Consider the following 23645-nt stretch of genomic DNA (forward strand, 5'->3'; position numbering starts at 1 on the left):
TCAGCTTTTATAGAGATCACTGCTGTACAGACCTTTCTTGGCCAACAGGAGTAAATGGATTAAAGATTTAAACTGGAATATTCTGTGGAAATGTGATCAAAATATACCCTTACATTGGGCCATGCGATTATTCAGGTGTTCTATGCGGAGGTGTAATTGCAGATTCATGGCCAGTGCTGACACAAATATTCTAGTTGTTCCTTGAAGAGCCTTGGGCTTGGGTATCATGACACGAGTTCTGCCTGGGACCTGTCTGACCCTGCTGGTTTCCAAGTCGCATAAGAGCACAGTCAGTATGAGCCAGCAGTTCTGCCCTTGTTGTGAAGAAGGCTGATGGAATAGTGTTGCCAGCAGATTGAGGGAGGTGATTCTTCCCCTCTGTTTAGCACCGGTGAGGCCACATCTGGAGTACTGCGTCCAGTTTTGGGCCCCTACTACAGAAAGGATGTGGACAAATTGGAGAGTACAGCTGAGGGCAACAAAAATGGTTAGGGGGCTGGAGTACATGACTTAGAATCATAGAAAATCAGGGTTGGAAGGGACCTCGGAAGGTCATCTAATCCAGCCTCCTGCTCAAAGTAGGATAATTCCCAACTAGATCATCCTAGCCAAGGCTTTGTCTAACAGGGTCTTAAAAATCTACAAGGATGGAGAGTCCACAACCTCTCTGGGTAATCTGTTCCACTGTTTTACTACCCTCCTAGAGAAAATTCTTCCTGATATCTAACCTTAAACTTCCCTTGCTGCAACTTGGGACTGTTGCTCCTTGTTTGGTCATCTGCCACCACTGAGAACAGTCTAGCTCAGGGCAGGGCAGTTATTTTGGGCGGAGGGCCGCTTACCGAGTGTTGGCAAGCGATCGAGAGCCGCATGACAGGCAGCCAGGGGCAGATAAATATTAATTTTCTAAATTTTTTAGGGGCTCTGCAGGCCAGATAGAATGGCCTGGCAGGCTGCATCCAGCCCATGGGCTGCATTTTGCCCACCCCTGGTCTAGCTCCATCCTCTGGAACTGCCTTTCAGGTAGTTGAAGGCTTCTCTTAAATCCCTTCTCAGTCTTTTCTTCTCTAGACTAAATAAGCCCAGTTACCCTCAGCCTCTCCTCATAGATCATGTGTCCCAGCCCCTTCACCACTTTTGTTCCCCTCTGCTGGACTGTCTCCAATTTGTCCCCATTCTTTCTGTAGTGGAGGACCCAAAACTGAACACAATACTCCAGATGTGGTGTTACTAGTGCTGAATAGAGGGGAAGAATCGCTTCCCTTGACCTGCTGGCAGCACTTCTACCAATGCAGCCCAGTATGCTATTAGCCTTTTTGGTAACAAGGGCATACTGTTGACTTATGAAGAGAGGCTCAAGGGACTGGATTTATTTAATTTGGGGAAGAGAAGACTGGAGAGGGGAGATCCAAAGAGGATGGATCTAGACTGTTCTCAGTGGTGACAGATGAAAGAACAAGGAACCAATGGTCTCGCACTGCAGCCAGGGAAGTTTAGGTTAGATATAAGAGAAAAATTTCTCACAAGGAAGGTAGTAAAGTGCTGGAACAGATTGCCCAGAAAGGTTGTGGACTCTTCATCCTTGGAGGTTTTTAAAACCTGGGTAGACAAAGCCTGGGTTGGGATGATCTAGTTGGGGATGGTCCTGTTTTGAGCAGGGGGTTAGATTAGATGACCTCCTGAGGTCTCTTCCAACCCTCATTTTCTGTTATTCATAGATGTAAGGTCGGAAGGGACCTTGCAGATCTTCTAGTCTGACCCCCTGCCCTGGACAGGAGAGAGCTGGGCTCAAATGATCCCAGCTAAGTAATCATCAAGCCTCCTCTTAAAGACCCCCAAGGTAGGAGCCAGCACCACTTCCCTTGGAAGTTGTTTCCAGATCCTAGCTGCCCTAGGTGTGAAGTAGTGCCTTCTAATGTCTAGCCTGCACCTACTCTCTCTAACAACTTATGGCTGTTATTCCTTGTTACTCTGGGAGGTGCTCAGGGGAACAAGGTCTCTCCCATTCCCCGCTGGTCCCCCCCCCCCCCCCCCCCCCCCCCCCGTAAGTTTATGGATGGCCACCAGGTCCCCTCAGCCTTCTCTTGTGAAGGCTGAACAGATTAAGGTCCCGTAGCCTCTCCTCGTAGGGTCTGCCCTGCTGTCCCCGGATAATGCGAGTTATTATTCAATAATACTCTTGATGTCCCACTGCATAATCTCATATATTTCTTAAAACCAATGTTTGATGATCCTATGCTTCAGACTTGGCAAATTAATGGGCTTTAGGTCATGACATGCCCTTGAATCAATAAAGTCATCATTGTTGCTTGTTTAGCCTGTGTAACATAAGAGAGAATTATTTATGATGTGAGACTAATTGGCAAAGGCCATGGTAATGCAGACAGAGTTCTGGGTGGGCAGTATAAACTGAGTTAATGACTGTTAATTGCTCTCCTCTAGGGCCCAAAAACATTTAGAGACTGGTTTCCAGAGTTTCAGAACTTGCAGTTCATGCTTTCAGTGGCATATAGCTCTAAGTGTGCTGTCCTATTCTGTGTATTCAGCCAGTTATTTGATAAGTTTTACATTTGTAGGGTTATAAAATATTCAGCATTGCACTCTGTGAGGCTTTGAGAAACTTAACAGGATGCTGTCACAATTCAAATGTGGCTTTAAAGTTGAAGCAGTTTTAAACTCTCTGCCTGATGGATTCTATCCAATGTTTTTGTTTGTTCCTTTTTTTTTTTTTTTTTTTAATGCGGTCGTCACTGAGAAATGTGGGAAACAAATAGCTGATGGGAACCTGACCTTGCAAACAGAATTGCATGGAACAAATTCATGAATTTTGGGGCCCTGTTGTGGGGTCTACCTATGCACTTGAGCACAAGAGCAGGGCCTCCTTTTTTTGGGTCCTACAAAAATATGCTTTGCTTAGTCCTCATGTTGACTTGTCCTTGGGAGAACAAGGGAAATTGTATTGCTCTGTGTGGTTCATCACAGTGGTAAATGCAGCATTGTGGTGGGAAGTGCATGGCACTGAGATCAAGATAAATAGATTCAAATCAGCATCTTGAAAGTATCAATGCCTATATATAGATTAGGAGGGAAATATTTGGTGTGAAAGGCACTGACATAGGACTGGATCTATATTTAACTTGAGAGAGAGAGAGCCTTGTCCCACTTGGAATGCAGCAATATTCATTTGTGGCTGTATTAATGACGCAGGAGAAATAGGGAGGTCTAACCAGCTGCAGTGTCACTAGTAAGGGTTGATTGTTTGGTTCCCTAGTTCCTGAGTCTGAAAAAAAATCAGTTATTTTAAACTAAAGTGGGGGATGGGGAGGGGGAAGAAGGACTGGCAATTTTGGCCATCTCCAATTTTGAGATGGCTAACTTGAGACCTTTTTAAAAGAGGTCTGTCTTTCAGAGGGAACTAGCCATGTGCCATCTAAAGATTGATTGATTTATTTTTAAGGCACCTTAATTTGGATGTATAATTGCTAGTAGTATTGGCAAATCTTGACTTCTTAGTGGATTTGCATACCATTGGGCCCTGATTCTGCAATTGCATAGCCATATTTTTGACTTTGTGTGCAAGTTATCCCACTGAAGTTGGTGGGCTTACTCCCTTGCTTATGGTCAGACAGGTGAGTAAGCATTTACTAGTCTGAGGTCTTCATTTCTGTGTGGACAAGCAGCCTGGCAGCTAGGTTAAATTATCCATGGGTTTTGCAAACACATGTTCCAAGAACTCTGAATTCTGTTTCTTGTCTGTTCGGGTTTCCTTGCCTTAACAATGATTGACTGGAAAAATGTGCTGCTATTTTCCAAAAGGTGCTAGTTAAAAACCCCCAAAACTTTTCCTTAGGGCAGTTACAGTGATGCAGCTGTGTTTCCTGATAGGTGGGTGTGATAGTTGCAACGCCTGTGTAGACCTTGGCTCTTGAGGGTAATCCTTAAGTGCCAGTGAGTCTGTTCTGTGTTACAGGGAGTAGGCAGGGGGAGGCCGCCAAAAAGACTTTTCCTAAATTTTCCACATGTGGCAGCCCTTGTGCCACAGCTACTGCAGCTTTCCTAGTGCTTTTGCGGCTCTGCAGCATGAAGTAGGCATTCCTGCCTTTCTTCTCCCTGCCTGTGCATCCTCAAAGCTTATGCATATTGCTACCAGTTGGACTCTCAGGGCACTTGGTCACAGAAGTACAAGAGCTTGGTGGCACTGTTGCATGATGAGGTGCTGCAGTGTACGTGCTCTGAGCAGACGCATCCTAGCAGCTTTCTGTTTCAGTGGCCTGCTGCTTCTCTTCCCCTCTCAACTAAAAGAGTCATGCCTGGAGAGGGTGCGGCCTGTTCCCAGGGAGACTGAAATACACACGGAACCACCCTCCCAGCCACCTGCAAACCAGTAACTCTGCCCTGTGCAACAAATTAGTTGGCAATGTAGCCTACCAGAAGGCTTGTATGCAGCCAAGTTGACTCTGTGGATGCCATAAGGAAGAGGAGGAAGCAGTCTCTCTCTCTCTCTCTCTCTCTCTCTTCCCCCCCCCCCCCCCCCCCCCGAACCGGTGTAACCTGCTTCCAGTCACCTGTTGTCCCCCAACTACCTTTGGATGCTGTTATGGCAGTCTCCCAAAAAGAATAGTTTTTCTTGCCCTTCCCCCTTCAGGTATCTGAGATCAGTGACTTGAGAACAGTAAGCCAGGCAGAAAAGTGTACTTGCCTTGCTGAGCTAATATCTGATATCTTAGCTATGTTAGCACATTCTGTATTTACAGGGGAATAAATCTGATAGCATGGATCTGTGATTGGAGGTCTGGCCATCCCATGATAACTATAATGGAATATAGATTTCTTATTTTTGTGTGTAGTCTGGTACAATTTTCCAATGAAGTCAAACTGGGTAAACAGTAACACCTGCAAAGATGCACGTGTGTGTGTGTGCGCGCGACTCCCTTCCTACTCTCACTCGCTCCTGGTAAAAACAATGGGAAGGTTCACATTGACTTTCAATGGAGCACAGTTAGGAAAACTCTGGCCAGGATTTTAAAACTTATGACCAGAACTTAAAGTGATTTGTGGGAATAACACCTGTTTTGAGATGCAGTGAATTGGTTGGTTGTCTGCTATTTTGGGGGCTCAAGTCTGAATGTCAGACAGTTCCCAAACAAGGGGTTCAAGCACATACGGTTAGGGGCATGAACACCTTGGAAAGTTGCGTGGTCATGAACCTAGTAGTGATGAACCTAGTCATCTGCTTGAAAAGATTGAGAATGGCCAATCCAGTCCTTTTAGAATTTCTTCTGGAAAATGGCCTTTGTGCTCTTATTTATCTTCCATTTCCCAAAATACTCACATGAAGTGGTTCTGCAGTGTTGATGTACCTGTTGTGGAATGCTTCTAATGATATATTTCTTTCTACAACACTAGACCACAATGTTTGGTTTGAGACCGTGGACAGCAGACCTATGAAGGCTGTAGCAATAGTTTAGACTGTTTTTAATGCAGGATATCATGCTATTTCAAGGACACCAGAGAGATCTTCCCACACTGCATCACTTCTCAAAGGAGTAAACAATAGCTCTTTAAGTTTTAAACATGTATTTCTTTTTTTTAAAGAGGAGCGTGTGCAGTTTCTTGCTTTTGCCTTGGTAGGCTGGAGATTGCTGCAGGGACAGTCTTGCCAAAGTGTTGCAGGGACAGGCATGGGAAGGCTTAAAGCAGTGATGAAGATACGCTTGCTGGAGTGAGCCTTTCCCCTGACTTCATGACTGGGTCTCTCTGGCGTTGCCGTAGCATGCTGCCCTAGTCTACCTATAGACTGAGTTGCTGCCTGTTCCTGGAGTCCATCTAGTTGCAGCTGCATAACCAAGGCATTGCTGTTTCCAAACAGCAGAGTAAGAGACTCTCTTAAAAGTTGGGGGTTTTTTTTTAGTCCAAACCAGTAGTTACTTTCCTGTTAGCCCTGGGCATTTTAGTGCTCTTGTACTGTTTCAGAGGGGGCTCACAGGGAGCACTCATCAGCTGTGGGCCCTGGTGACTTTTGCTTCAAGCAATGCCTCACTCCAAAAGCTAGTGGAGGTGACACTCAGGGAAGTACTGGAACCTGTCCTGTTTCTCTGGGTTTGCTACAAACTCCTAAGCTCTGAATGGCTGCATTTACTAACGTACAGGCCATGCCCTGCTGCCAGCACTGGAAGGGCCTTTGTGTAACCTGTGATCTGTTTTTCCTTGAAGGTCTTGCAGTCTTCAACGGTGTGGGTGCCGATGGGAATGCAACTGCCACCAGTGAAACAAAGAGGCTATTTTGTACCACACCAGAGAACTGTACAGGTAATATAACACTCCAACCAGAGGCTGAGGCACCTTGGTGTTGGTGCATGGGTCACACTGACAATGGTTGCTGGTGTTTTTAATATCAGCTCTAAGAGTTGCTGCTGACAGTGCTGCCCACTGGCTTCCAGGGATAGAGACACCTTGGAGGTGGGGAGGGATTGATTGTGCACCCATGTTTTTGTTTCTTTTCTCGCTTCCTCCACCATACACACTTTTTGTCTTTGCAGTTTGTAGCAGAAAATGAATGTGAGGAAACTGCTAGCTGCCTTGAGAGTGTGTCCTGAGCCAAACTATAGTAGAACATTGAGCTGAGTGGGACTAATCATTCTGCAGTTATGGAAATGCGTAGTTGATTGGTAACCTCCCCAAACGTGTGTGAAAGTATCAGATGACATAAAAACCGTGCACCTTTAAAATACTGTATTTGAATTTTAGTGACTTTCTCTGGAAGAACAAGGGGGGTTGTTACCACCCAGAAGAATAATACAAGATTGCTTTATAACAGGATTGGCATTTACTCCCTCCATCCCCACTTGGCTTCCTAGCTATTTGGGACAAAATTACCAGGTAAAATTAACCTAGGTCTTTCCGGTGCTGCATTGGTGGTGGTGCTGCTGCTGCTGTTGGAGATCGTTTGCTTTGTTTTGCTTGGAACAGAAGAGAGGGATTAAGAGGGGTATCATTGCCCACAAGCTGACTGACTGTCAGAAACTGAACACTTGCAGGTGGTGCTTGTGGCAGCCAGGTGACAAAGTGGCAGCCACTTTGCACAAAAAGCAGCAGTGCAGCAAAAATTGGATACAGTTACAAGAAAGGAAGTGGGGATATTTTTCCTGCTTTTTAAAGGCCACACTTGCATTTAACATATTGGTAGAGGTAGGAGAAGAATTTAAAATACCCTCCCATCCCCCCCCCCCCCCTTTTTTTGTTAGGGTTTTGTTGTTGGTTTGTTTTAAAGATATGTTGTTATCAAATAAGAGTATTAGAGTCCCATCAAATTAGAGTCCCATGAGCCTTATCATTGGTGAGCAGCTGTGCAGGGAAACTCTGACTGGCAGAATGCATCGGTAACAGGAAGTACGCTGAGCTGGGAAAAACTCCATGCACTGACTGTAACAGAATGATTTGAGGAGCAAGTGGTTTCCAGCCAGCATGCTGTGCCCATGCTTAGACTTTTTCCCCTTGTGGCATGGGATTTCCACTTCAGGCACCTGTTCTTCTTCCTATCCAGCATTTCTAACAGGATCTCTCCTCTAAGGAGGCACACACATGGTTGCTCATTGTGCTGCTGTTTTGTAGGTTGGGATTATAGATTCTCCAGGCACTACTTGTTTGTTGCAAGGCTGCACAATACATTTTCTTCCTACATGCTTAGCAGTTTTTGATTGTAGCTGGGAGCTGTGAACTGCTGGTGACATTCTCCCTTGTCCTGTTGAACTATGGTCTGTCCCTTGCAAATGGGGAAGGGCAAGATTTGACTTGGATACCCCTGTTGTCAAGAATACAATTCCCCTTCCCTCCCCGGCCCCCCCCTCACCTCAGTGCTGGTGTTGTGTTCTTAAAACAACATGGTATCCAGCACCGTAACCCTACACTCCAGACTAATTATTCTTTTGTACTGGAATTAACTTTTAACCCCTGTGATGATAGTTTCTGGAATGGAGAGGAGCTTAGTTTCTGCTCGGCTAGGTCACTGGCATCCTGACCAAAAGAGTACGGGACTTGGGTAATGTTTCCTTAGTAAACAGGAAATTAAAAGAGCTTGGTAGTTCAGAAATCCTTATCACAGGTTAGTTGCTGGGGAACTCAAATGTTTAGAACCAGTTAGCAGTAGAGTTGGGGTGATGCAGCTGTGATAGTCCAGGAAAAATGCAAGAGGCAAATTTTTTTTGTGGGTGCTATCTTTTATCGGACTAAGTGTATAGGTGGGAGGGACACGGGTAAGCTTCTTTTGGGTACCCAAAGTACTCCTTATCTAGCTTGTTTGTTTCTCCCAGCTACACACTTGGCCCAATAAAAGATAGCACCCACAAAAATCCTTGCCTAGAATTACTTAAGATTTTTTCAAACTTTTAAGGAGCATGTCTGAATGTGCAGAGAGTGGGAGAAGAGGGGCTCTCAGCTCTTCCTTCCCCTCTTTATTTTTTCCCTCTAGGCAGGCAGGCCTTGCCATGGGAGCAGCACCCAGGGGACACTTTTTAAAAGTCTCAAATCGGGTAAAAATCCCTTTCCTTCCCCACCTGCTCTTGGTGCCCCCTCCATGCTCAGTGGCATCTCTCATTCCTTACCTGCCACTGCCTTTGTTCCTGGCTGACCTGGGTGTGAGGAGAGCTCCAGAGCTGTTCCAGCCTCCCTCCAGCTAGGCTGCATGTGGAGCTGGCCTCAGCTGGGAACAGCAATAGTGATGATGGGTGATGTTCCCTTCCCTGCTCCTTTCCTTGCTAACCCAGGAGCAGGCTTGGGGAGCACCAGACTTGGATAGGAAGCAGTTTAGGCTTGCTAGGCTTTAAGTTCCATTTGAATGTAGATGGAGTCTGTGACTGTTAGGTCCTTGCTGTGGCTGTGCCAGTACTGATACGTGGATGGCATCATTTGCCTGGGCAGTAGAAGGAAAAAGTGGGCAGCATTTACCATTCTTTTAATACAGTCTGCCTCCCATAGGGTTGTGGTACGTGACTGTTCTTTGTCAGGTCTAAAATTACTAGTGGGTCTGTCCTCATGTTGGTAAGAGAAGATTTATGTGGTAGTTTCCTTGGGTGTTGAGGCTAGGCTCCTTATTTGGCAAGTTCTGTAAGGCATTGACGTGGAAAGGAACGCTCAAAAACTGTGTCCTGCTGCTTAAGCAAGCCAGAAGCTAAACAGTATTTGACAGTGAGTGAAAAATGTGGCCTTGCAAATGTAATGTATTGGGTATACCTTTCCTTCTGGTGTGGCTGCTTTGAGTTTGAGCTCTGCTAGAAAAACTGTATGCATTGCTCTTCCAACAAGGCCCCTCTTGCTGTGTGGACATGATTGTGCTGATAGAGGCATCTTTTTTCCCATTTAGCTCAGTGGAGGTCAATATTTTTGGGAAGAGTGCAGAACTAAATTTGTGGCATGCCTGCCAAGTGCTACTGATTCCCTTCCCAATCTCCTGCTCTGCTTTCTGTTTTCTTCCCTGTGCTCTCTGCCTCATCTGCTCTTCTACTTTCTGCTTCCTGCCCTATTTGCTACTGTGCTGCCTGTTCCCTCCTTGATTTCCGCTTGCATCATACAGATGCTGTGCCACTTGTGGCACTTGGGCTGTAGGTTGATCACCCCTGGCTTAGCTCGTGTTGTTCAGGAGGTGGTGTGCTGTTTTTCCTGGCATAACTGCTGCTCCAGCCAGTTTCTATGCTAGGGGGTTCTGCTAATGGCTGTGAGAGCAGCAGAGGCCCCATAGCTTGCTTAGACCCTGAGATAACTGGTGTGACTCTTCTCAGTGCAGGTTAAACCTCCTCACACTGAAGAACTTCAAGTTAGGACATTCGGGGTACATCTGGGTGACATACCCTGGCAGGGATGTTCTGGAGCATCCCCCACCTACCTGCTCCTGTTTACATGCGCCAACTCTGGACACAGGGCATCAAAGCCACTCCAGGGGCATCTCCTCAAGGCTGTCTCTGGCACACTTGATAGTAGCTTCACTGCTTCCTTCCCAAGTCTGTTGAATGTGAGGAGTGTTTAATTCACAACATGCCTGGTGGGACATGCCAAAGCTGCAGTGTAAACATGCTGTTAGTTGAGGGTGCATGAGTCAAAGTTGACTCTAATGGACTGCTGTTGTCTGGAGCTTGATGAGCTTATACCTTCTGCTTGGGGAAGAGCTGCTGCACTGGGGAACCGTGTAGGCTCTGCTAATGAAGTTTAACTCAAAGCAAAGATCTAAGGTGACTTTCCTCTTCCTTTTTGTGTTAACTTCTGGGAATTGAACACGCATCTTGCATTAAAACACAGGAAGGGCTGAGCTATCAAAACCTCTCGAGTAAGGAAGTCCCACTGATAATCTGAATTCCTTTAAACTCCATTGTGCCTATGGAATAATTTTTCTTTTGAAATGCAGCCTTCAAAATATGAACACCCCTACCAAAGTCAGAATAGTGGTCATTTCAGCAATCACTGTGGCTTTAACAACTGGAAAATTTTATCTTTGAAGGGCTTGATTTGTTAATATCTTGTCAACTGAACACTTTTGCATTACATTCTGTTTCTGTGTGCTGTTATGGGAACTTCCAAGAGGACCTGTGCCACAGCCAAGGGCACATCTGTTCTTGTGCATGACAGCTGTTTGGCTGACGGTTGGTGTGGCTTTGAGTGGGAATGAATTCCATTGCAGTCTTCTCTGATCAGGTTGTGAAATGTGCCAGAAGAAACCCACTCGCCCACTCTGCTGCTACCTAGGATCCATCTGTCTTAGTGTCTGCCATGTCATGGGTCATTGTTTCAAGTGTTTTTACTGAAGTAATACTTAAGAGATCTGGCTTATGGAGCAAGACCCTGTCAGGCCAAGGCATTGCAACAAAGATGAGCCTGACCTGAGAGGGCTTGCTGATGAAAGCAAGACATGACTTGGCAAAATGCATACAGACACCTGGGGCCACCAGAAAACCATGATCGCTGCACATCAGCTGCCTATCATTGCCAAGTTTTTTCTCTCGGCTGTTGTTCAGGTCCACAATAAAGGAGGAGAGCTACTTATTCAAAGAGGGATATGGAGGAGGACAGTGAAGTTGCCTTGTGACTTGTTTATAGTAATCTCTTCCCAAGCATGGGAGAAGCTACATCTAAGTATCTGAAAAATGGGTGAAGGCTGGCATTGTAGAGCTGAGTTCAGGAATTGATATTTCAATACAATCATAGAGAGGCAGGGCTGGAAGGTTACCTCCAGAGGTCATCTAGTCTGACCCCTAAGATGGGGTCATCCCTATCCAAACCATCCCATACAAATCCATAATCCAACTTCTATGTAAGACTACCATCAGCGCTGACACAACACAGACATGACACCCTAATCTCCAGGTCAAGTGGGGGAACTATGGTAGCCAGTGTCCTGCTTCTTTAAAAGGCTGTCAATATGCTTAAGAGGTCCCAGGTAGAGGGGGTGGTGTGGGGATAGGTCTGAAAGGTTAATTACTGGTTAGGCCAGTATTACTTGTTTCTAGCCATGTAGAAATGCAGGAGTATCCCACAAGTGTCCTAACAATTCCCTTGTGACCATCCTGCTTTCAAACTTGGTTGTTTGTTTGTTTTTCCCCCTCTGTCCTAACTCAGTCCTTCCTCTCAGCTTTTCTGCAGCTGGATATCCATTTTTCTGCTTAGCTTGAATCACCTCTAGAAATCTGGTCACATCACCATAGTTTTTCTTTATTTTCCTGTTCTTTGCTTTGGGCCTTGAATATTTTCTTAGTAAATACCTTGTATTCTAGGATTTTAATCCTTCCCTCTTCCTCTTGGCGTTTCAGGCTAGATCATTTCTACTAAATGCCCTTTTTTCCTAAGGTTTGTCATTAGTATCTAGTGGTATAATTCCTTCACAGAAGCTGCTGAACTTAATTGCATGGTGGCTAGTCTACCATTTAGTGGCTCTACTCTAATTATTTATTGAATCAATTCCTGTGCTAATTAGGATTTCACTGGTGACTGCTTCTCTTGCATGCTTGCTCGAATTAGCATCTCTGCAAAGTGGTCATTGCAGATGTTGAGAGATTGTTTTTGCCCTGTTATGACTGCAGGCCTGTTTCTTCTCAGGCCAGGACTAAACACCATGCTCCAACATTAGGACTTGTCCCTTGGGGAAGAGTTTAATGTCAATCAAAAACTAATGTGAAAGAGAGACCCCTGATGGTCACAGGCTGCAAGGATCCAGAGACTCTCTTTTTTCTGTTCCAGGGCTCCTCAGAGGAGCAGGACTGACTCCCTCCCTCCCCATACTTCCCGATCGTGCTCCCTTTAACAGAGGCAAGGGTTTTCTTAGGGTGTGAACACACGGAACAATTAAAACATTTCGAATGCTTTTTTAAATGCTTGTGCACATACACACTTTCAAATATTCAAAAAGTGGTGGACAGTCCAAAATAGAACCTCTTGAAATGAAGAACTATTTTGAAATGTTTCAATGACACTTAAACAGTTTGATTTGTAGGTAAAGTCACCCATCATTACTGCATGACTGGCCTGGAAGCTGGCACTATAACCCCTCTAGCACATTTACATTCTTCCCATGTGGAATTTGCATCCTTACAGAAACTACTGTGACTGTGTGGTCTTCTCCATAGACATGGAAACATTCTGGTGGGGTCCTTTTAGATAAAAGCCTGGCCCCCCTGCCTCTGACCTACGGCCAAAATATTAAAAGTATCCCAGGCCTTGGCAACTTTTTGTAGCGAGGAACTGCTGTCATGGAGCTTAAGGGTGTCACACTGACCCCACAGGTCACTCGTGGAGTTGTCATTGCAGTCTCCTGCTTCAGTGCAACTTTTCTCCCTGCTGCCCAGGTGAAGACCTTCTGTTACTGAAACACTGTAAAAATGTTCCAGCTCTCTGGGCTAGATAAAATAGCTCTGTCAGCCAGGTCTGGCTCCATGGGATGTAGGTTGTTGACCCCTGAAGTGTCCTATTAATTCATGCCATCTTACCATGTTGGCATAATGCCTGCTGTATCAAAGGGTTCTTCCATTGCCAAGCATTCTAACTCACCTTTTTCTTAATCCTCTCCCAATGATGTGGATGTTTAATGTGCAAAAGTGTTAGCCATATGCCTATTTTAGTCGACTCCTTCATCTGAAGCCCCACCAATATTCTGGAAATTACCTTTTCAGGTTTTGTGGGTTTTTTGTTTGCTTGTTTTTTAAAAAAGGGGGGCAAGAGAATGGAAGATCAGCTGCTTCCTTGCTTTATTTAGTTACCAGTGGTGCAGAATTGAAATAGTTTTGTGAAATATTTGTCAGCATACTTGATCACCATAGCTTAAACTTGACATTCCCTTGACAATTGTTTTTGTAGGTAACATTACACAACTGAGGCGGAGAGGACATTTTTCCAAGTGCCCTGAGGAGTACAAACATTACTGCGTCAAAGGGAGATGTCGCTATGTCACGGTAGAACAGACACCAGCTTGCGTGTGAGTAAAATTCCCAACTGAGAGAAGGGGCATAAAATTGCACAGGCTGTGCCTGGAGAAGTGGAAATACTTAACTATTGGCATATTTAGCCCCTAACCAACTCAATCTGTTCTGTCCCTGCTCACTTGTAGCACTGGGGGCTGTTCTAGAGTGTCAGAAACTTTTTGAAAGGGTGATGCAGCCTCTCCAACAGAAACATGATAGTGTGAAAGTCTTGAATCTATTTCAAGGCTGGAACCTTTCCCAAGCTGGCTTAATATATGTAAGCAAGTCCTTGGATGTCAAATACTATTTGGGCTTTCCAGTAAAATGGAGGTAATCGGGTAACAGGAGTGGGAAAGGGAAATTTTCTGAGAAACTTTTTGTCATTGAGGATGTAAATAGGAAAAAGGCTTTTATGTTTTCCAGGATTGTGGAGCTCTGATCATGTCCACAAAACTCCAATTTTAAAGAGGAATAAAAAAATATGTATAAGGAGCCCCGTCTTGCTCACATTTGAAGTTAAAAGCAAAGTTCTCAGTTGCCAAAAATGGCTATGGGAAGAGCGTGAAGATGGTTTTAACTGAAGCTTTCCCCAATAGGTCGGTCAAAGCCTGCTGTTAAATTCTTGTCAGCCTGTCACTTCCTAACTGTTCTCCAATAAATCTTGTATTTTAGCTCTGCCAGGGAGGTGCCCAGGGTCAGCTTTCTTGACCTGGAGTGATCAAGGCTGTATCAGGGTAATGTGCAGTGAATTATGTATTTAATTTTGTTCTGTTGCTTCCTGTGGCTTGTTCTCCATCCCCCCACCCCAAATTTACAGTAATTAGCTGGAAAAAAGATGGAGAATTGATCTTGATCTTATGGAATGACAACAGTGGCTCCAAAGATAAAGTTTAAAGGACTATTCTATTACAAGCTGTAATGATCAGGAGGAACCAGCAAATATGCAGGTGTTCAAATTGTTTCTATTTATTTCCTATCCAAGCCAACATGGCCCATAACATGCCAACTGTACTTGTTAAGTCTGGGTGGTCATGTGTGTACAGGATTTTATTTCTCCATGATGGATTTAAACCATCTGAAATCTGGCTTCTTTGTCATGGGTGCTGAGGCAGTGGGGATGGTATCCATGAGAAACTTGTTGCTGCCATCATGTACTCTCAGCTTTCCTTGTAAATCATAATCAAAGTAGTCTTCAGACATTTCAACCCATTTCTGGTTTGTCCTGCTCAAGTCCACGCTCCAAAAAGCTCCAGTCTGTGTTTAAACAGGAACTTTAGTATTCTTGTTCTAATGCTCATTGCAAGCCCACCCGTGGGAACACAAGTCTAGATAGTTACCTGATGTTGCTAGCATTGTGTTAATCTAACCCAGCTCAGAAATGGCCTGGGTAACACCACAATACAAGCCCCAGAGTCCTGCCTGATGATGGGTTCCACCATCACTGATGTTGTTGTAGCCCCACCAAAACAATAGGAAGCAAACAGTAGGAAAGGTCTTGATGTGGATGAGCCCAAACAGGCTTGACTGCACATTGGGATATCCAGATGTGGGGATGAGTTTAGTGTGTGGCCACAGCTGATGATATGTCTGTATCTAGCAACAGGAGTATAGCATTTCCAGTGCATGCTCTGTTTTTAATGAAGCGTTTTCCTTTTTGATGGGAAAGTTGAGAGAGAGGGGAAAACACATGTTTACACAGTCTTTAGTGTTGTCCCACTGCAGTGACACCAGTTGGGGCAGTACTGTACCAGTGCACACCTTTGTTGACAAGCACTTTCCAATAAGACTCTCACTGAACTGTTGCCCTGCTGAAATTCCACTTGTGTGTGGGTATGGCTGCAAGGTACAGATTACTTGCAAGAGGAATGTTACAGTAGCTTTGATCCTGTTAGCGTAAATGACACTCAAGGAAGGGGGGAAAGCAAAGACATTGTTGGTGGAGGTCTTACAGAGCCCATTTCCTTGGGTTCACAGGGTGGTCAGAGTTCTCTTACCTTGTATACCAGAGATTCCATTCGTTCCTCTGACCAGGCAGCATGGATCTGGCTTTAGCTGACACCTAGGGAGGCTTTTAACTTTATTTAAATCCTAGTCAATCCACTTTTTGGCAGTGTTTTAAGCAAGGGAAATAATGGACATTGCTGATTTTTGGTGAAGCGAGGTGCAATACAAACCTGTGAGTCCTGGGCCAACTACATGTTTAGCAAAGAGAAGTTAAGTGCCTCTGAGATGGTTGCAGTTTAATTTGGAGAAATATAGGTACAGTGAAACTCATATTAGGCACCCATTAGTAGCCAGCTTCTTGTTAAGAGACCATCAATGTTCAGTATCCCAGAATGCATTTGCTCCACCTTTTATGAGTAGAGTTGTCTCTACTTGGTATCTGATACACGTTGGGGCTCGAATTTCAGGGTGGGCCTACACTGGGGTGGGCAATTATTTCGGGTGGAGGCCCGCTTACTGAGTTTTGGCAAGCCATTGAGAGCCTCATGACAGGCATCCAGGGGCAGGTAAATATTAATTTTCTAAATTTTTTTTTTAGGGGCCCCACAGGCCAGATAGAATGGCTTGGCAGGCCGCATCCAGCCCGCAGGCTGCATTTTGCCCACCCCTGGCCTACACCCTCCTGGTTTGGTGGTACAATGGGTGCTGGCACCAAATACTCTTCATGTGGTTCCTCCTTGCAGAAACAATGGGGTGCCCATTGAATCTCACCAGTGTGACAGGGTCCATGTCTGAGAGCCCATGGGCCTGGATGCTTCTGATCAGCTTCAGGTTAATATAAGCTCAAATAAAATGTTTGATGTAGACTCTGTGCTCAGGGAGGGGATATTGAAACTTGCTAGCACCTGCTCCTTTGTGCATCTCTGGGCAAGGCTGAGGCTCTGAAAGTCCATGATCAGCTTTAACTCGGCTGTGGGCAAAGCTGCATCCAATTCTTGGCAGGGTTCATCTGAAGGCTTGTCTGGCTTGTTACAACCCATCTCTCTCTATTGATACTTCGTGGCTTGTGCCTGTAAAGTTTAAGTGTAGCACAGCCTTTTAACTGTAGTCTCTCAGAAGAGAGAGAACACCTGCTTTATTCCTGTTCAGATCCTGATTCCAGGCCCAGGGGTGAACAAAAGCTTCTCAACTCACTGGCCTCGGGAGTCAGCTGTTTCATCCAAGGGCAAAGTAAGTTATCTCTTCCCCAGAGCAGACAGAGCTGGGGGGATGGATCTGTGACTAAGGCACATTTCATCCCCCTACTCTGATCCTGGAACTATGTAGGTATAAGCTGTTCAAGACACAGGCAGGAGCTATTTGAATGTCATATTTCAGCTTTTGGTGGTCTGGGCCCTTGATTGCTATTTCTGTAGTCTCAGGTATGTCTTATAGCTCTGACTCCTGAGCTTTTCCTGTCCCTTCCTTTTGCAGGTGTGAGAGAGGCTACACTGGAGCAAGATGTGAGAGGGTGGACATATTTTACCTGAGAGGTGACAAGGGCCAGATTGTAGTAATTTGCCTCATTGCAGCTATGGTGGCACTGATTGTGCTGGTAATCTGCATATGCACGTGCAGTCAGTAAGTATGCTTTTTCACTTGAAAGTAAATATGCTTTCCCATCTCCAAAAGCAGTGGGAACTTTTGCATCTCTGTTGTGCTAGCTACAGTTAAATGTTTGATGGACCTCCTTGTCACTGCTCTCGGGCTCTTTTTCATTGGGTTTCTACAAGAGGAGTCCTGCTCAGGGGGACTTCTGGCATAGCTTGAAAAACTACTGCTGCCCACTTGTAGATGGGCTTGCCCCAAGGGATGCTCCTATGACAACTCCCATTCTCTCCCTGCATTTGTTCCCCAAAGTCTAAAAGGACCTCTATCTTGAAAGACTTCAGTCTCTAAGGCAGGCATTTTTCAACCTTTTCTAATAAGTGTACTCCTTCTGACTCAGTTTCAGCTCCTGTACTCCCTTTATATCTTTTTCTTGTTTTCAAGTGTGGGGGTGGGGGCAGATTGAGATCCACATGGAGTGGGGCTGGGGCCTGTGCTGCACAGTTGGGGTGGGGTGCAGGATGGAGCTGCAAGTGGCACATCTAGGGGGCATGGGAGAAGGGGTGGCTCCTGCTGCCATGTGAACCTCAGGAAAGCATGGAGGGGTGTGTGCCCCTGGAACTATGCAGGGCAAGCTGAGCTGCCCCAGTGATGGGGAGGGAGTGGGGCTGGAGCAGGGGCTGCCCAGCTGGGGTAGGGGACTGAGCTGTGTGGGGGGCATGCCTCTTGTTGCTACGTACACCCCTGGGAGGGCATGAGGGGGTTGGGGGCATGTGGGCCTCCATATCTGTGGGGCTGGGTAGCCTGCAGCCAGAGCAGCACTGGGCTCTTCCCAGTGGGGGAAGGCTGTGATTGGGGTGGGCAGCAGAGGCACTGGGAGCGGGGTTGGGGGGCTATGGTGAATTCTGGAGTGGCTGCAGCCCCCTCCCCCATAGCCCCACTCCTGTAGGCCAGTCACTGTGAGGGAGGGAGTGGGGCAGGGACAAGTGCTGCACAGCCAGGCAGAGCCTGGGACTGAGCCACACACACCTTGGGAGAGCACATGCCCCCAGATCTGCATGCAGGGCGGGCTGGGGCTGGGGCAGTACTGGGTTCTTCCCAGTGAGGGGTTGGGCCGGGCTGTGCTCAGGGTGGGTGGCAGTGGCGCTGGGAGGAGGCTATGGGGGTACTGCAGTCGCTCCAGAATTGACTGTAGCCGCTCCAGTCCTATTCCTTGCCGCCCAGTCCAGCCCACCCCCTGCCAGGAAGAGCCTGGCTGAGCCTGCACACAGATCTGGTGGGTACACAGCCCCCATGCCCTCCCGGGGTGCATGTAGTGGCAGTGCTGGGAGGGGGGGATGAATGGGGGGAGAGCTCACACGTGGCAGCTGCTATCTGCTGCCAGCTATTGGCTGAGGGCAGCAGCCAATCAGGAGAGTGAACTCAGTTCTGGGTTGCATGTGCAACTCAGTTCTGGAATGCAGATCTGGGGGCACATGGCCCCCCCTCCCCCAACGTGCCCTTCTGGGGTGTGCGTGGCTCAGTCCCAGGCTCTGCAGCGCCTGTCCCTGCCCCACCTCTCCCTCACCGTGACTGGCCTACAGGAGCGGGGCTATGGGGGAGGGGGCTGCAGCCACTCCAGAAGGGCAGGGAGGTGCTGCAGTGTGCTGTGTGGGGCCAATGGCACTTGACATGCCCCTCCCTTTTCCCTGGGTAAGAGGTGAATGCGCCAGGGGAGATGCTGCCGCCATGTCCTGGGGCGTGCTTTGTTCTTGCCCATCGGCCCACCCACCTGTGCATACTCCTAAAGACCTTTCTCAGTACCCCTGGGGGTATGTGTACACCTGGTTCACAACGCCTGCTCTAAGGAGACCTGCAGGAGCTCCTTCCCTTAGAGAGGAGTCTCTAAAGAGCTCACTCTGGGAGCTTAGCTTCCCACAGTGAAGCATCAGGCTGTAAATGAAAAGACTCTTGTTGGGTTTCTGCTGCCATTTACTTTGATGTAGGACCAATTTTTTGGGGGGTGGGGGGGAAGGGAGGGCAGAGACAGGGTTGATATCTGAGGAGTCCCAGTGAAGCAGACTACTAAAAGTTGGTTCAGGCTTGATGAGCTTATGCATTTATTTCTAATGGGGATGGAGGATGTCCCTGTCCTGCCCTCCTCTGCCAGACTGTCTGATGAATTCTTGAATGCTGTAACAAGTAGTTCTGTATTCTGGACCAGCTAGCATCCAGGGCAGAATGTTAACAAGATAGTGCCGGTGGCACCTGAAAAAAGAGGGACACCATCACTTGCAGCTTGTATAGATGTACAGGGCCTGGCTTTAGCGGAAGACTCGGATCATTCAGGCTCAGTGCTTGACCGGGGTTCCAAGAAGGTTTTTTGTGTCCACACTCGAGTTCTTAATGCTCAGATCACCCTGGTAGCAGTACCTGACATAGCATCTCCTGCAAACAGGAGCTCTTGTCATACGTTTTGGACCAGCAGGCCTCTCTCCCCATTTCCTTTTCTGCTTGTTAACTAAATGTAAGGCAGTCTTAATCTGGATTCTTCTTTCATTACCCTGCCTGGAACATGACCAGGCTTTGGGCTTCCATAAGTGTGTAATGAGCAAGGAGTTTCAAGGTCCTTGCAGCTCGCACCTGGAGGATGTGTGAAGCATCTTCAAGGAAGATAAGGAGGTTCAACAATAAGGGGATAATTGATTAGTGTACATCCCAACATAGTAAAATAGACTATACCTGCAAGGGTGTCTTTGCGATAACTGCTTATCGGTTTTCTTATAAAATCATTAAAATCTAACTGGTTACTATAGTATAGCAAAAGTGTAAAAGATGCAGCTATTCTATTACACTTTAGACATGTGAGCCCCTATGCACTTCCTTTCTGCCAACTGGTTTAATCTGCTGGCTAACAGGGATTTAAAGGTTCTTTAGTTATACTCAACTCAATGTGTAATTTTTTTTTAAAGCTTTATAAGTACTGCATCCAGCTAACCAGGGACAAAGCTAAATAATGTGGGACTGGGACCTGAACAGCCCAGTCACTCGCAAGTCTGTTTGTAGAGAGACCTAGGGCATCTGTCTGGATGTCTTGCTGAATGGCAGCCCTTTTTAAGGTACCGTTCAAGTCCTTGGAATCTTAATAATGGTAGTTACAGGAGTTGGAGAATTTACCTTGAACTTCTGTTAACTGAAGATGCTAGGTAGCCAGACCTGGAGGGTTTGTTGCGCTTTCTAAAGGGCTTAGTAGCTGTAAAAAATAAATACTTATGACTCGACTGACTTAACCCAGTGGTGTTAATCACAAATTAGATTGAGTTAACTTCTGTCTCTCTTTCAAGTCACTGTCGGAAACAGCGGAGAAGGAGGAAGGAGGAAGAAATGGAGACGCTAGGCAAAAATTCCTCTGCTAAAAACGAGGATGTTCTAGAGACAGACATTGCATAAAGGCAAGTTGTACCTTGGAGCAGAGCCACTCTCTAGATATGCTAGGTCCTGCTGGCAAACAGGTCTGTTTTCCTTGTCCTTTTTCCTGCCTGCTTCATAACATCACTTTCCTGCAAGGCTGCAAGATGGTTATAGGAAAAATATTATTCTCTCCAAGGGTCAAGGAAGTTGATAGGTGTCTGGTCCAGCACACTTACTTAAACAGAAGCAGGGCTTGCCCCTGGCTTATAACAGGAGTTTCTGCTATGTTTGCTGTGTCTAATGCGGGTAGGAGGGTGAAGCACCCTTTATGTGCAAAGGAAGGGGAGCAGTGAGCCAGGCTCTGTGGAAGTCCAGGGCCAGCCATGCTGAAGTTGTCTATATATGCAAAGAAGAGTTAGATGGCCAATGGGGGTTTGTATACAGCTGAATTTCACTGAAAACTGTAGTTGGAGTTCTTGCTGCCTACCGGTCACCCCACTGGAATTGCATCGCATATAGGACAGTTAAATACTTACTGTCGTGGTTTGCTGCTGTTGCCCCAGAGTTTTTCCATGTTATATAAGCCTTCAGTCCCTGTTCTAAAGATCTTGTGCACAGTTGATGTTAACTAGAGCTAGCACCATTGTTACCTATAGAGGTACTGCTCAAGATGGAGGGAGGTAGCATGGGTACTCCGCTGGCTCCTCTAGTTTTGCCAGTCAGCCCCACTCCCTGGCTGTGCAAGCCCAAACTGCCTTGGTCCTGAGGGGGAGGTTTGCAAATGCCTTCTCCTGAAACCTATCAGTATTTGGAATCCAGGTGGTATTTTCTGCTTGGGTATCCCACCTTCCTCTCTGGAGACATATGGCCTGAAGTAGGCTGACAACCTTGCTTCAGTTTTTGCCAGGTTAGAAATCACGTCATAGGAATGGGCAATTAAATGTCTGTCTCTCCCTCTCTCTTAACATCCACAGGTTATTGAAGGCACCTGCGGGCAGGTTCCAAACTGCAAAATGTCTTGCTCCGCTGGAAAGGGCAGAAGGGCTGAAGCCTGAACAATGAATGCGGATAAATGAAAACGAGCTTATTCACGGTGTGTGTGTTTGTAGCTAGGTCTCCTGAAAAAAAGGGCCAAACCTTTTCAGGGAGAGCTTGTTCCTAAAACGACACGGGTTTAAGAGCATGAAGGTCATTGAAAGTCTTCTCTAAAATTCCTTACTTGCTTTAAGCGTACCTCTTACTGTAGTAAGCAAGGCCTCTGGTAAAACGATAGGGATTCTACTGAATCCCTGCATCACCTGTATGGAGAGCTGTGGTGAAAAGGGTTACTTAACATATTGCAAAAGCAATCAAAGACAGTGCCTTAAGATGATATAACTGCCCAGATCAGTCCTAACACTGCCTGACCTTAACCAATTTTATAAAGTATTTGTCTGGATAACTGGTGTATTTAAAAAAAATAAATAAATAAAAAAAATCTATTGTATTTTTCCAGTTGTTAAGTGCACCTTGCTTATAAACTGACCCTGCACTTTCTGGTTCAGTTTTAGGAGAAACAGCTTTATTTCTAGTTATGACTTATGCCAGGGAAAAGTCCTTAACCTGCTTTTGCCCTTACTAAATCCAACAGGAGAATTAAATAACCAAGAAAAAGACCCAGTGGGCCCAATGGGTTAAATTCACTAAATGTACTAAAATAAACTGCACTGAAAAAAATCCTGTCTTGGTGTATTTTATTGTAAGCAATTACTTCAAGGCCAAGAGTCAAGACTGTAGGGGAGCAAGCTGTAGATTGAGCCTGCATACAAATAAAGTATAAGAGAGATTATGTTTCTTTGGAGGGCAAGAAGTCTGCTTATAATGAGAACAGTATGATAGTAGGTTTTATTTTATGTCAGGTGTTTAAAATAGAAGTTACTGTTTGATCAGTCATGCAGTACTTTTTCCACAGGGCCCCTGCCTCATTCAAACCTGCTGGATGAGGAAAGTGGGCTGTTGTCTGTGGGATGCCTGCTTCTCTTCCTGCAGAAGTTGAAATGCATGTAGTGAATGAGGCAAGGGACTAGAGGAATAGAAGGATTAGTCTTGTGGTTAAAACATGTTAAAATCCTGGCCTGGTCAGTTCAGTTCAATCCTACTCATGCTGGTATTGCAGAATCCCTTGCTAATGCTGGGCATAAGTCACTTATGCCAAAATGTTCACACTTCCATGTGGGTAATACTTTGTTTTCTGTCTTCCGTACTGGATTTGTGGAAGTGCTGTGAGCTCAAAAATGCAAATGAGGTTGATTAAGAACTGTGTTCTGAATGTAAAAAGTGCTGTGTAATGTGAAGTTCTCAGAAAATTAATCCCTAGGCAGTCTCCAGTTTGGTACCTCAAATTGGAAGATATTGCAGAATCTTGGCCTTAATTTCAATCTCTTTGCTTAAACTTCTCAGGTATTTAAAAAAAAAAAAAAAAAAAGAAAAAAAAAAAAGGCCCTGCTGCTGAGATTGGAGATACTTGTCAGTAAAACAAAAATTAAAAAAAAAAAATTTTTTTTTTTTCTAATCCTGTTTTTGGAAGCATCTGACTCTTTTTAACCAGTTTCCCAAAAAACAATCTGTCCTGGGGCAGACCACGGTAGGAAAGGCTTCAGCCCAGAAAGACACTCAAATATATTTCTAAGGCACTGAAAACAGGATTTTATAGTGAGAGATGTTGGGCAGCCTTAGCTATAAACCCAATGTCTGTGTCATGAAAAAAAATACTTGAACTTTTGATGCATCTGCAGTTCCCCATGTATTAAGTAATGCGCAGTGATACTGTGTAGCTAGATTGTGCACCAATTAAAGACTTGTTCATAGTAAGAGTCTTTTCTATTGGACTGTCCTGTTGCAGCACTGTAAGCTCTAAGGCGAAGAAGATTTTTTTGCTTTCAAAGTAAGTGGTGTGATCACTTTGTAGTGTCCTGTGTCGGAGACTCTCAGCCGATACCGGCTGTTTTGAGATTAAAAACAAATAAAAAAAAAAAATCCCATGGCTTATGTACCTACAATGTGTCCCCAAATAAAACATGCATTATTTTTTAGAAGGCAGAATGTAGAAAGAGAGACTTCTGTTTTTTGTCTTTTTTTCCCCAGAGTCATGGCTGGCTGTGGAAGAATAAATTCTCTTGTGAATGTAGAGTGCCCAGGAAGTGAGGCACCATAAAGTTTTCTGGTGTCAGCTGCTTCATCCAGACATATCTCCTAGTATGCCACATTTCCTGGACACTGTTTCCATGAGGACTTACTCTGTCATGCAAG

At 45.7% G+C, this 23645-nt stretch overlaps 1 protein-coding gene across 2 annotated transcripts in view; it reads left to right on the forward strand.

Moving 5' to 3' along the window:
* The window catches only part of BTC (betacellulin), a 29815-nt gene extending 7968 nt beyond the window's left edge, over positions 1 to 21847 (forward strand). The window contains exons 2-6 of one of the 2 annotated variants that reach the window (XM_059722357.1): positions 6214 to 6309; positions 13333 to 13450; positions 16854 to 17000; positions 20291 to 20398; positions 21332 to 21847. In XM_059722357.1, coding sequence (XP_059578340.1) covers positions 6214 to 6309; positions 13333 to 13450; positions 16854 to 17000; positions 20291 to 20396 — 467 coding nt within the window. In that variant the 3' untranslated portion in view covers positions 20397 to 20398; positions 21332 to 21847. The remainder of the gene's footprint in view (positions 1 to 6213; positions 6310 to 13332; positions 13451 to 16853; positions 17001 to 20290; positions 20399 to 21331) is intronic. The other variant, XM_059722358.1, reaches the window with a different exon arrangement.
* Positions 21848 to 23645: the final 1798 nt, after the last annotated feature.

The sequence above is a fragment of the Alligator mississippiensis genome, chromosome 2, assembly GCF_030867095.1.
Source record: "Alligator mississippiensis isolate rAllMis1 chromosome 2, rAllMis1, whole genome shotgun sequence".
Classification (NCBI taxonomy): Eukaryota; Metazoa; Chordata; order Crocodylia; family Alligatoridae; genus Alligator; species Alligator mississippiensis.